We start from the raw sequence: 13,011 nt of genomic DNA, 5'->3' as shown, positions 1-13,011 counted from the left end.
AGGTTCGATTCCAGTCAAGGGCATGTACCTTGGTTGCGGGCACATCCCCAGTGGGGGGTATGCAGGAGGCAGCTGATCGATGTTTCTCTCTCATTGATGTTTCTAGTTCTCTATCCCTCTCCCTCCCTTTTTGTAAGAAATCAATAAAATATATTTTTTTTAAAAAGAAGAAGAGGGTGGTTGGGTGTCGGCTCTGGATAGCGTTGTTTGCACATCAAAGACATGCTCACAGGCCAGGTGTTTGCTATCTCTTGGAATCAGCAGCTCTGGGATATCAACGCATCATAACACACAAAAACCACAAACCGTGATCAATACATCCTCCCAGTGTGGCCAAGGACCCTTCCAAGCGGGTCTGTGCGGCCCTTCCCTTTTTAGCCACTTATCTGTGTGAGGCAGTTTCTCTTCACATACTTCCACCCAAACAACACACCACAACAGATTGCTGCGGAAGCAGACACGCAAGGCCAGCTGTCTCCTGTGCAGCCAGACGCCACAGAGATTGACAACACTCCGCTCACTACATTCTGTTGTTGTTTTGGAAGATATAGTTATTTTTTATTAAAATGGTTATTTATATTAACGTACTGGGTTTAATATTGTTTTCAGTAACTAATATTAGTTATTTTAGAGTAACTAATAAATAAAAGCTTTAAATGTCCTCACATTTAGTTTCTAACATGATAAATATCAATAGCTATAATTCACATAAACCAAAGCTCTTTGGAATCCTCAATTTTTTTTTTAAATCTTCACCCAAGGATATTTTTCCATTGATTTTTAGAGAGTGGAAGGGAGGGGGAGAGACAAAAAGAGAAAAACATCAATGTGAGAGAGACACATTGACTGGTTGCCTCCCACACAAGCCCTGACTAGGGTGGGGGATCGAGCCTGCAACCGAGGTATGTACCCTTGACCGGAATCGAACCCCAGACCTTTCAGGCCGCAGGCCAATGCTCTATCCACTGAGCCAAACCGGCTAGAAGTTCTGGAGGCTGGAAGTCCAAAACCAAGGCAGTGTCTGGTGAGAGCCCACATCCTGGTTCACAGACAGCATCTCGCTGTGTCCTCACCTGGACGAAGAGCTCGCTCAGGAAATCTCAAGGGCTTGTGAGCACCTCCCTTCCCTCTGACAGCGCCGTGGGACCAGCTCTCCCAGGCCCACGGGACTAGGTTCCGCTGAAACCAGTTAGCACTGGATCTGACCCTTCTGGTATTTGCCCCCTCGCCTGGCCCAGGTCCTGGCCATCCTGATGGACGTGTTCACGGACGTGGAGATCTTCTGTGACATCCTGGAGGCGGCCAACAAGCGCGGGGTGCTGGTCTGCGTGCTCCTGGACCAGGGAGGCGTGCCGCTCTTCCAGGAGATGTGTGACAAAGTGCAGGTCTCTGACCGGCACCTCAAGGTAGGGCCCCAAGGGGAGTCTCAAAGGCGCCTTGGATTGGAACAAGGCAGGCCAGGGCACGTGGCCTCACACAGTAAGGTTTATTTCTTGCTCAAAGTGAAGGTCAGACAGCCCTCCCTCATCTTGTAGCTCCATAAGGTAGATGTTTTTTGAGGATTGCAGTGGCCGGAGAAAGGGGGTAGGGGGTCCCACGGGATGAACTTGGAAGAGATTTTCACTTCCACTCATAGCCTTTCTTTAAAAAATACATTTTTATTGATTTCAAGGAAGGGAGATTTTTTATTAAAATGGTTATTTATATTAACGTACTGGGTTTAATATTGTTTTCAGTAACTAATATTAGTTATTTTAGAGTAACTAATAAATAAAAGCTTTAAATGTCCTCACATTTAGTTTCTAACATGATAAATATCAATAGCTATAATTCACATAAACCAAAGCTCTTTGGAATCCTCAATTTTTTTTTTAAATCTTCACCCAAGGATATTTTTCCATTGATTTTTAGAGAGTGGAAGGGAGGGGGAGAGACAAAAAGAGAAAAACATCAATGTGAGAGAGACACATTGACTGGTTGCCTCCCACACAAGCCCTGACTAGGGTGGGGGATCGAGCCTGCAACCGAGGTATGTACCCTTGACCGGAATCGAACCCCAGACCTTTCAGGCCGCAGGCCAATGCTCTATCCACTGAGCCAAACCAGCTAGAAGTTCTGGAGGCTGGAAGTCCAAAACCAAGGCAGTGTCTGGTGAGAGCCCACATCCTGGTTCACAGACAGCATCTCGCTGTGTCCTCACCTGGACGAAGAGCTCGCTCAGGAAATCTCAGGGGCTTGTGAGCACCTCCCTTCCCTCTGACAGCGCCGTGGGACCAGCTCTCCCAGGCCCACGGGACTAGGTTCCGCTGAAACCAGTTAGCACTGGATCTGACCCTTCTGGTATTTGCCCCCTCGCCTGGCCCAGGTCCTGGCCATCCTGATGGACGTGTTCACGGACGTGGAGATCTTCTGTGACATCCTGGAGGCGGCCAACAAGCGCGGGGTGCTGGTCTGCGTGCTCCTGGACCAGGGAGGCGTGCCGCTCTTCCAGGAGATGTGTGACAAAGTGCAGGTCTCTGACCGGCACCTCAAGGTAGGGCCCCAAGGGGAGTCTCAAAGGCGCCTTGGATTGGAACAAGGCAGGCCAGGGCACGTGGCCTCACACAGTAAGGTTTATTTCTTGCTCAAAGTGAAGGTCAGACAGCCCTCCCTCATCTTGTAGCTTCATGAGGTAGATGTGGCCTTCAGGATTGCAGTGGCCGGAGAAAGGGGGTAGGGGGTCCCACGGGATGAACTTGGAAGAGATTTTCACTTCCACTCATAGCCTTTCTTTAAAAAATACATTTTTATTGATTTCAGAGAGGAAGGGAGAGGGAGAGGGAGATAGAAATATCAATGCTGAGAGAGAATCATTGATCAGCTGCCTCCTGCACGCCCCACACTGGGGATGGAGCCCACAACCCGGGCATGTGCCCTAAATGGGAATCGAACAGTGACCTCCTGGTTCATGGGTAGATGCTCAACAACTGAGCCACGCCAGCCGGGCCCACTCATAGCCCTTTGACCTCCCCGAGCTGCCCGGGGCAGGAAGGCGGGGCAGCTGCTGAGCATCAGTCTCTGGCGCCTCTGCCTTCACTGCGTTCAGCTGAGGGAGCCCGTGGGTGCTCCACCGCTTCACGGTCAGGGCAACCTCGGCACCTGTGTGACTCCCGTCAGGAGGGAGGACAGCACCCTGTAGCCCCAACAGGAAGCTCATCCCCTGGGGCTTAACCAACCTCCCCACCTCCTTCTTCTGGCAATGAGCAAAGAAACCGAGATAAGGTGCCCTCAGTGTTGACTCTGGGCAGCTAATTCAAGGTCAAATGTCCACGCACTCGTAGCTCTGCAGCAGGCCCAGCTCAACAGCTGATGGCGCTCCCTTGGTGACTCCCCTGTAGCTCAGGCAGGGCCGCCTCCTGGAGGCCTGTCCTCCTCCTGTCCCCTCCACGCTGACCAGCAGGCAGCTGAGTTCAGGCACCCCTGGTGTCACAGGCCCCGGGCCTCTGATGGCTGGGTCTGCTTGATCTTACCTGGATTCCACCTGCTCAGCATGAGGCCATAGAAACAGGAGAGTCAGCACAGGCCTTGTCTTCATGGCTCACACAGGCCACACTCACAGCTCTCTGCCCACCAAGGGACAGTGGGAGGTGGCCCTCCTCCCGCAACCTCAGAGCTTAGAGGAGGCCGGAGGAGCTGCAGGAGGCATTGGGCGTCCCCTCCCAGAGCCCGCCCAGCACAGCAGGCGTGCGCCTGGGCTGAGCAGTGCTCCACCTTTCGCCTTTCGAGCTGCCTTCACTTCCCAGGCTGCCATGCCCGCTGGCAGCAGGCGCTACTGGGGAGGAAGGGGACAAACAGGACCAGGATTTGGGCATGGACACACCTTTTTAAACTTCTTTTTATTTATTTTTTAAAAATTTTTTAATTTTTTAAAAATATATTTGTACTGATTTCAGAGAGGAAGGGAGAGGGAGATAGAAACATCAATGAAGAGAGAGAATCATTGATTGGCTGCCTCCTGCACACCCCCTACCAGGGATTAAGGCCACAACCTGGGCATGTGCCCTTGACTGGAATCGAACCCGGGACCCTTCAGTCCGCAGGCCGAGCCAAACCAGCTAGGCTAGGGCAACACAATGGAGGGTCCAGTGAGGTCTCCACACAGCTGCCTCCTCTGGCTGCACTGAGCCTTCGCACTGACCAGCTTGGGGTCAGGCACTCATGTCACTAAAGTCACTCGCAAGGCAAGCCTGCCCCTGCCAGACCTCCGTGGTCCATGGGAGCACCGACCCTCGGCTTCTATTTTCTGCTTTCTACCATCCCCCCTCCCTTTTTTTTCTTCTGTTACTTTGAGTATTGTCAGGACAATGAAGGCCATTTAGAGAATTCAGCCAAGGATAAAATAAAAATGGCCCATAATCCCACCAGCTAGACATAACCCTGCTTCCGTGTTGGTGAGCATCCTTCCAGACTTTGTCCTGGGCAGACGTGTATCTATAAATACGTGATTGGCCAGCGACACCTCGACCTCCCTTCCAACAGAACATTTCCATCCGGAGTGTGGAAGCAGAGGTGTACTGCGCCAAATCAGGCAGGAAGTTCGCCGGCCAAGTCCAGGAGAAGTTCATCATCTCGGACTGGAGATACGTCCTTTCTGGATCGTACAGGTGAGCGCTGGGTCCTGTTAAAGCTTCGTGGAGGCCAAGGCTGAGCATGGTGCCCACCCGCCTCAGGCGCTCGGCACACCCCTGCCCCCCATCAGCAGCTCCCAGGAGGGAGGACAGGCCTGAACAAACAAGGGGGGGGGGGGGGGGGGGGGGGGAGGAAATGGGCCTTCCTGGGAGGACTTCAGGGTAGAGAGAGTCACTTTCTGGTGCCTCAGTTTCCCTTGATATTGCAACAGGATATAGAATCCTTTTATTGCCTCCTCAGCTGTCTCAGATATGATTATAAAGCCATGCAATTTGTTTTAGCGTGTGTGTTCCCATTTTCAATTTTTTTTTAATTTTATAAAAAATTTACTGCTTTAGCCAGCTTGGCTCAGGGGATAAAGCGTCAGCCTGCGGACTGAAGGGTCCCAGGTTCAATTCTGGCCAAGGGCACATGCCTGGGTTGCGGGCTCGATCCCCAGTAAAGAAATATATTTTTAAAAAATTTACTGAGGCCCTAGCCAGTTGCTCAGTGGATAGAGCATCAGCCTGCAGACTGAAAGGTCTCAGGTTCAATTCCGGTCAAGGGCACATGCCCCGGTTGTGGGCCAACCCCCAGTAGGGGGCATGCAGGAGGCAGCCAATCAATGATTCTCATCATTGATGTTTCTATCTCTTCCTCTCCCTTCCTCTCTGAAATCAATAATATATATATATATATTAAACATTTTATTGATATATAATTAATATGCTATATAATTCACCCATTTAGAGTATACGATTTGATTCTTTTTAGCATTGCTTTCCTCATCTGTAAAATGAGGGATAACAATATCTTTCCTTGCAGATAAAGTTTGCAAAACATGTGGCATAGCTCCTAGCACATAGTAGGTGCTCAATAAATGATTGCTATTAGCCTGCCAGTACCCTCGCAAGGCCCCGGGGGAGGGGGACATGGAATAGGCAGGATTTGAAAGGGTGAGGACTGAGAGGAGGCTGGTCCTGAGGGCCGCCAGGCCCCTGGAGGATGTCACGTTGGCTGGGGAGGGGACATGGTCCAGAGAAGACTGGAGGGCACCAAGACAGCCCCCTTCTCACTCAGAATTGCCAGGGCTCGCTGAACGTCACAGTGTCCTCAATAAACGACAAGCGCCACCCTCTGTGGCCCCAACCACCAGCTTCCGGCCCCTTCTCCCCTCGTGCCGGAGCATCTCCAAATCCCCCGGGACCTACGGCTGGCACCAAGGACTAGAAGCGGCAGCGGCCCAGCCTGGGAGTCAGACAGTTTAAGTTCGGTTCCCAGCTCTGTTTCTCAGGTTCCCTCAGCGCAAGCTGTTTCTTATGTCAGAGTGACGTCTACTTTGAGATGGTATGTCCACACCCCTTCACCATTAGGCAGGCGCTCCCATGCCTCCTCTCAGCCCCTAGCAACCAGCCATGAGACTGACAAGAGGCTTATTCAATCATTAAAAAGATTTCCAGACAGTTACAAAGGACAGAGGAAGGAATTCTGGGAGAGAAAACCAAGAGGGGGAACCTTACTTTCAGCAGCAGAACTAGCCTCTTAGTTCTCACTTCATTGTCCTTACAGAGCTCCTCTCGGGGTGGCCCTGCCCTTGGGGCCGGCAGGAAGCAGTTAACCCTGGCAGCTTTGTGCCAGGCCCTGGGCAGGTGCGATCAGAGATCAGACCTGTAAGGGTACAGAAAGGATTTAATCCTCCTCACGCCCCTGAGGGAGGCAACACTCTTCTCATTGGCAGATGGGGCCCTAAGGAGCAGAGGGGGCAGGTGATTGGCCCCCAGTCCCCCGTGTCCTTGACTAGCATCTCCAGCTCTCGGTGCCCACCGAGGCCCAGCTGGGCGTGCCATCCTGACCCAGGTGGTGCCAGGAGGAGGGGCAGTGGGCTTCAAGATGCAGGGCCATCCCTGAGAACTGGAGAATCGGCTCCTGGAGAGAGGGCAGGGCAATGTTCAAGGGTCATCTGTTAGCTATCAGGATCCTGTCCCCTGGGACCTTAGAGCTGTAGCCAATGAACACAAACAGGAAAGCCTTCACCCTATGTTTCAGCCTGGCTGTCCCTGGGCTCCAGTAGTCTGGCCCTTCTCTCTGGTTGTATTAGTTCTTCCGAACTGAAGAGCTCTGTCTGCCTCTATGGCCGAGGGGTGGGGGACCAGCACAAAGGCCTAGGGGGGCAGCGCGGGGCCTCTGGGTGCGTGGGACCTGGTCAGTTGCCAGGGCACCTTTGGACGTGTTTTACTGAGCAAAGCATGTAGTTGTTGTCATGAAGAGCTCTTTCTGCCTCTATGGCCGAGGGGTGGGGGACCAGCACAAAGGCCTAGGGGGGCAGCGCGGGGCCTCTGGGTGCGTGGGGACCTGGTCAGTTGCCAGGGCACCTTTGGACGTGTTTTACTGAGCAAAGCATGTAGTTGTTGACCTCATCCAGCCTGATTCCAAACACAGGGCGTTAGAGTTCTTAGTGTAGCCAGGAGCCCCACTGTGCCTGCCTTTGCACCTCCCCTGTCACCTGGCTGGCCCTCGGCTCAGCCTCAGCTGCTCATCAATCTGGGGCTGAGTGGGCGGCTCCTGGGCGGAGGTGAGGCTAAAACAAAGCCTCATTGTTCCTCCCAGGATTGCCCAGCCTCTGTGGGCCCGCCCTGCCTTCTGTTGGCAAGGCCACGGGCTGGGGGCTGGAGGCTGAGGCCCCTGGTGGGCACGGTCCCTCAGGGTGCCCTGCCCTCTGACCACCCAGCCCCCAGCGCGTCCACACCCCGTTCACATGATTAGGGACGCAGGGATCTCTGACCTGATGCTCTTGGTGGGTCGTCTGTGTTGTCACCATTTTCAAGGGGTTTTTTTTGGGGGGGGATATAGGGGGGAGGATGTGATGAGGGGGGTTTTCATCAAAAATAGAAAGGAATTTCGCCCGGCCTATGTGGCTCAGCGGTTGAACATCGACCTATGAGCCAGGAGGTCACTGTCCGATTCCCGGTCAGAGTTCATGCCCAGGTTGTGGGCTCCATCCCCAGTGCGGGGCGTGCGGGATGGTTCTCTCTCATCATTGATGTTTCTATCTCTCCCTCTCCCTTCCTCTCTGAAATCTATAAAAAAGATATTTTTTAAAATAGAAAGGAATTTGGTTAAATCAGGGAATTATAGAAAGTCATACCTAAACGCCTTGAGCATTTTGTTTTCTCCTAAAACCTGTAACGGACGGAGGGCCAAGACCTCTGCTTGAGGGTGTCCTGTCCTGGGCGTCCGAGCAAACCCCCCGGACGCCCGGTTCCTGTGGGCTCGCCCTGGGTTCCCCTTTCCATTTGCCAAGGGGCCCAGGGTTCCCCCTCCCCTCCTGCCCCTCTGGGTCCACGTGCCTGAAAATGGGCCAACACCCTCTAGATAGAAAGTCATACCTAAACGCCTTGAGCATTTTGTTTTCTCCTAAAACCTGTAACGGACGGAGGGCCAAGACCTCTGCTTGAGGGTGTCCTGTCCTGGGCGTCCAAGCAAACCCCCCCGGACGCCCGGTTCCTGCGGGCTCGCCCTGGGTTCCCCTTTCCATCTGCCAAGGGGCCCAGGGTTCCCCCTCCCCTCCCGCCCCTCTGGGTCCACGTGCCTGAAAATGGGCTAACGCCCTCTAGATCAGTGGTTCTCAACCGTGGCTGCACATTAGAATCACCTGGGAATCTTTTTAAAATCCTGATTTCTAACAAAGAAACAGAATTTCCGGAGGATGAGGCCCAGAAATCAGGATTTTAAAAAGATTCCCAGGTGATTCTAATGTGCAGCCAAGGTTGAGAACCACTGCTCTAGATTGTCATGATCATACAGCCGCTGCCTTCCGAGGATCTGCCTTCTCAGCCCCGCACCCCCTCCGCGGGGATCCGGGGATCGGCTAAGGGGCCATAATCTGAGCAGCAGGAGGAACCCTGACTCACTCTGGCAACTTCCTCACTAGCCAGCCCACATTCGACATTGGCTGGACGGGGAGCTCCAGTTTTGCCTTTTGTGAAAGGGGGCACCACTGTCCCTCCAGGGCTTCCGCAGGGTGACATGAGGCACCACAGGGGGCAGAGGGCGGGATCCCCTCCTTCCAGTCCTGCTGTTGCCCCCACAGCCCCCGGAGGAAGGTCCTGGTGGCCCCGCGTGGCCCCATTCCCACCCTCCCCCTCTCTCCTCCCCACAGCTTCACCTGGCTCTGCGGACACGTCCACCGGAACATCCTCTCCAAGTTCACGGGCCAGGCCGTGGCGCTGTTTGACCAGGAGTTCCGCCACCTCTACGCCGCCTCCCAGCCCGTGATGGGCCTGAAGTGCCCCAGGCTGGTGGCGCCCCTGCCGCCCAGAGCGGGACGCAGCCCCCCGCCCGGCCGCCTCAGCGGCAGCAGCTGCTCTGCCAGTGGCCGCCTGTCCTCCAACCCCTTCAGCAGCCCCTCGACGGGGAGCAACCCCCAGAATCGGAGTCTGTCCGTGTCCTCAGGGCCCAGCAGCCTGCCCGCCCCCAACCCGCCTCCGCCCCCCAGGTTTCAGCTCTACCAGGGCCTTTGGGGGGCCCTGGCCCCACAGGCCCACTTCTGCCTGAGGCCCCACAGCCCGCTCGCTCTGTACAGCAAACTCAGCGCCTGCAGGCCCCCGCGGCTGCAGCTGGAGCAGCTGGGCCTGCTGCCCAGGGCGCCCCATGTCTGGAGGCCATTCCTACAGGCCTCCCCTCGTTTCTGAAGCCCCCCCGCTCCCCCCCCAGGCCCCCTGGGGACCCGCCTCAACGACGGGCAGCTTTGCTTCCCGTAGAACTAAAGGCACCTGGACAACACTGGTGCCTGTTCGAATGTTCTCAGGCCTGAGAGCGTTCACTTGCCAACCCCACCAGTCCCTGGGTTCCCCTCTCTAGTTTGGGCTATGCAGCACATTCCAGAAGGTTCCAGGGTAACGGGGTGGGGAACTAGAGGACAAGATAGTCAAAGTAGGGCCCTTTCTTCCAAAGAGCAGCCAGTGCTTCCACATGACCGTTCTTGGACTCGCTGGGATGCGAGAAGGGCAGATGCAGCCACGTTTCATAGATGGGTAAACGGGTACCGAGCCGCAGAGGGTGGGTGTGGCCAAGGTGCTCCGTTTCCCAGTTCACAGGAACAGTCCTCTCCCCAGAGATTCCGGAGAGAGATCCAGGAGAACGCCTGGGAACATTCTGGGTGTTTCTGGGAGGGGGGACAACTCCTGCTCCCTGGAAGGCGGAAGACGGGGTATCCCTGGCCCCGATAACGTAGGGATGAGGCCCCACAACTGCCGCTGTAAGCCGTGTGGGGCCGGTGGAGACTGTAGCGGCAGAGATGGGGCAGGCCGGGCGTCCCGGGGATCGCGGTGGGCAAGGCAGCTTGGCAGCTCCGTGCTGCGTCACTTCCAGGCTGACGCTCCCAGAGCGTCCAGAGCAGGTGCAGTTGGCCTCAAGGTGGAGGCTCCTCCAGGGGGCCAGGTTCCTAAGAGACTGTGGTGAGCAGCCCCCCCACTCCTCCCCACTCACCGGCAGTGGGTAAGCAATATGAGCAAGAAATAAACCTTTGTAGTTCAAGCCACTGAGACTGGGGTTGTTACTGCACCATGACCCAGCTTCGCCTGACAGATACAGCCTTGGGAGTCAAGGCTGGGCATTCCCTGGTGGGACTGGATTCCCAAGGGTCCCCAGCCTTGGGCTCTCGTCCAGTCGGTATTTCCACTAGGAGACCAGGAGGGTTTTACACACCAGGCGAGGAGGTGGCTGAAGGCCAGAGCACGTCCTTTTCCAAGTTCCCAGTCCTCCCACACCTGTAGTTCCGCTCGGGCTAGAGTCACCGCTGCACCTGCCCTGGCAGCCTGCTCGCTGGGGGCCATCCTGAGACACCCACCGTCTCTACTGCGAGTGAAATTAAACAACAGCAATGGGCTGCCCACCGAGTTCCAGGCACAGCCACAGGCGGAGACCCAGACTCACATGTGCCTGGAGAATTCCCGTCAGCTGCAGGTGACACCCACGCGAACCCGCACCATGCAGCACGAGGAAAGAAATCTGTGATCGTCCTGTGTGGGGGCCAGGGGGATGGGGAGCTTCATTTATGGCCAAACACATACCCCACGCCAGGGATTAGGGATCACATTACCCACCTGGAGGACTGACGAAGGAAGTGTTGACTGCTAATGAGCCACCCTGCCCCCAAGCCGCTCTCCTAGAAATTACCTGCAGTATTCATTTGGTCCTCATCAGATACCATTTTTAAAAATCTGTATCAAAAAATAAAAATCTCTATCTGCATTGCAAGAGCCCAGAGGCCAAGGGTATCTTGCAGGCTCCAAGGGACCCTAACAACAGGGCCTTGGACGTCCCAGGGCAGTGAACGCTACCTGACTGCTCCTGCAGCGGGGGCTAACGTTCGGACACCCCAGCACCTTTACTACCCCCACCCCCTGCCCGCACTCCCTGCCTCCAGCTTGCTCCCCTGCTGGCTATCACAGAAGTGCAGTCAATGAGAAAACTAAAAGCTGGGGCAATATTTGATGAAGCTTTCGGTTTATTAAATTCCACTTCTCTGAGGGAGCTCATCCACCCCAGGTAGGTCGAGTGAGGTAATGGCCCCTCTGCTGAAGGTGATGTTTAGAGTGTGATTGTAACTTCTGTGGCTGGAAGGACAGGACCATGTCCCTGTGAGACAGTGCTCCACGGGCCCATATGTGTCACCCACTTGGGACTGGGAGGCAAGAGAAGTGATGTAAGTGGGCTGAAGCTTACACTGCTGGCTGGGCCACCAACAATAAACTCTTCTGCAGCATCCATTAAACTGACCTTGACATGCCCTTCAACAAACTTGGTCATCCCTGATGAATTTACCGAAACAAAGTGAATACTTATGCTACTGTTTTTAAAAGACTATAAAATCTAGCCCAGCCTGTGTGGCTCAGTGGTTGAGCATTGATCTATGAACCAGAAGGTTCAATTCCCGGTCAGGGCACACGGCCAGGTTGCAGGCTCGATCCCCAGTGTGGGGCGTGCAGGAGGCAGCTGATCAATGATTCTCATCATTGATGTTTCTATCTCTCTCTCCCTCTCCCTTCCTCTCTAAATTAATAAAAATATATTTAAAAAGATTAAAAGACTATAAAATCTAAAAGCCTCTTTTACACACTCTCCCAAAAGGTAACTTCTAAAGGGGTAGGAGGCTAAGATAGGTGAATGGCAAAAATCCAAGAAATGGAACACAATAGAAAGAACCTGGGAGATAAGCCATTTTTATAAAGCAAATAATCATGTTTGATTCACTCTATTTCATGGTTAGCAGTGGATTCTCTCTGAAGTAAAGGACAGTTAACACGGGGCCAGATGTCTTTTTAAAAAATATTTTTATTGATTTAGGAGAGAGAGGGAAAGAGATAGAAATATCAATGATGAAAGAGAATTACTGATCAGCTGCCTCCTGCACGCCTCACACTGGGGATCAAGCCTGCAACCAGGCACGTGCCCCTGACTGGAATCGAACCCAGTCTGCAGGCTGAGGCTCGATCCACTAAGCCAAACCAGCTAGGGCCAGATGTTTTGTTTTTAAGCAGAGATTTGCATCTGTGTATGGAACTGGTTTTCAAAGGAGCAGAAGTGGTCTTTGATCTTTCGGAACCACTTGTCTTCAAATTCTTCCGAAGATGCAATCACCAAGGCGGCCAGGGCTGCAGGGCCCACACACTTTACCTCGCTGTGAACCTCGTCTTTTATTTTTTCTGGAACGATATCTTCTCCCATAACCTGCAGGAGGGAAAGAAACCAATAAAGGGGGCACGAGCCGCGGCACGCAGGACCACGCCAGTCTGTGGCGTAAAGGATTTCATGCAAGCAGGACTCCTTCTGCAGTGCGGGGACAATTCCAACTGTTCCAACATTTCGAAAAGATGTCTGGCCAGAAGCAGCAATTGAGGATCCCATGGGTAAAATATCACCCCGTTTCCGGTCTCATCCTTCCCGAGTGAACCAGTCGCAGAAGTGCTAATGTGGCAGCGGAACTGGTCAAGACACAGGAAGCCGAGTCACCTCCTCATAGCTGAGAGCATCTTCTCTTGGCACAAATGCAACTGCGAGGGACTCTCCCTCCTTGTACAATGACTGAAGAGCAGGGCTTGGGCAAGATATAACTGCTGGGGGGACCACACAGATTCTTTCTCTTAGAAGTTCTCCAAAGAAGTCAAAGCAAGTAGCTTGGCCCACCCTTTCCTGACCCAGAGAGACTCAATCCTTCCAGAAATGGTACCACAGCAACCTCTGAGATTTAAGAAGCGTCTGGCCCTCTGAAGGCACAATACTGCTCCCTACTGGTCAGAATCAGGTTCAGATTCTGCATTAGTTTCTCTTTGATAAAACACCAGGAAGATTAAATGTTCTTGC

The 13,011-nt window shown here is 53.8% G+C and overlaps 2 protein-coding genes across 3 annotated transcripts in view; one reads left to right on the top strand and one right to left on the bottom strand.

Annotated features, from left to right (window-relative positions):
- FAM83A (family with sequence similarity 83, member A) overlaps positions 1–10,186 on the top strand; it is a 14,059-nt gene extending 3,873 nt beyond the window's left edge. The window contains exons 2-4 of one of the 2 annotated variants that reach the window (XM_005885187.2): positions 1,239–1,406; positions 4,519–4,643; positions 8,807–10,186. In XM_005885187.2, the coding sequence (XP_005885249.1) occupies positions 1,239–1,406; positions 4,519–4,643; positions 8,807–9,338 (825 nt within the window). In that variant the 3' untranslated portion in view covers positions 9,339–10,186. The remainder of the gene's footprint in view (positions 1–1,238; positions 1,407–4,518; positions 4,644–8,806) is intronic. The other variant, XM_014532467.1, reaches the window with a different exon arrangement.
- Positions 4,056–13,011, bottom strand: part of LOC102256686 (chromosome unknown open reading frame, human C8orf76) — a 19,852-nt gene continuing 10,896 nt past the window's right edge. The window contains exons 6-7 of the mRNA XM_014532470.1: positions 12,125–12,378; positions 4,056–4,074 (exon numbers count right to left, since the gene is read on the bottom strand). Of these exons, the coding sequence (XP_014387956.1) occupies positions 12,181–12,378 (198 nt within the window). The 3' untranslated portion in view covers positions 4,056–4,074; positions 12,125–12,180. The remainder of the gene's footprint in view (positions 4,075–12,124; positions 12,379–13,011) is intronic.

Source organism: Myotis brandtii, unplaced genomic scaffold (genome assembly GCF_000412655.1).
Source record: "Myotis brandtii unplaced genomic scaffold, ASM41265v1 scaffold896, whole genome shotgun sequence".
NCBI classification, from domain to species: domain Eukaryota; kingdom Metazoa; phylum Chordata; class Mammalia; order Chiroptera; family Vespertilionidae; genus Myotis; species Myotis brandtii.
This window is presented reverse-complemented; position numbering and strand designations above follow the sequence as displayed.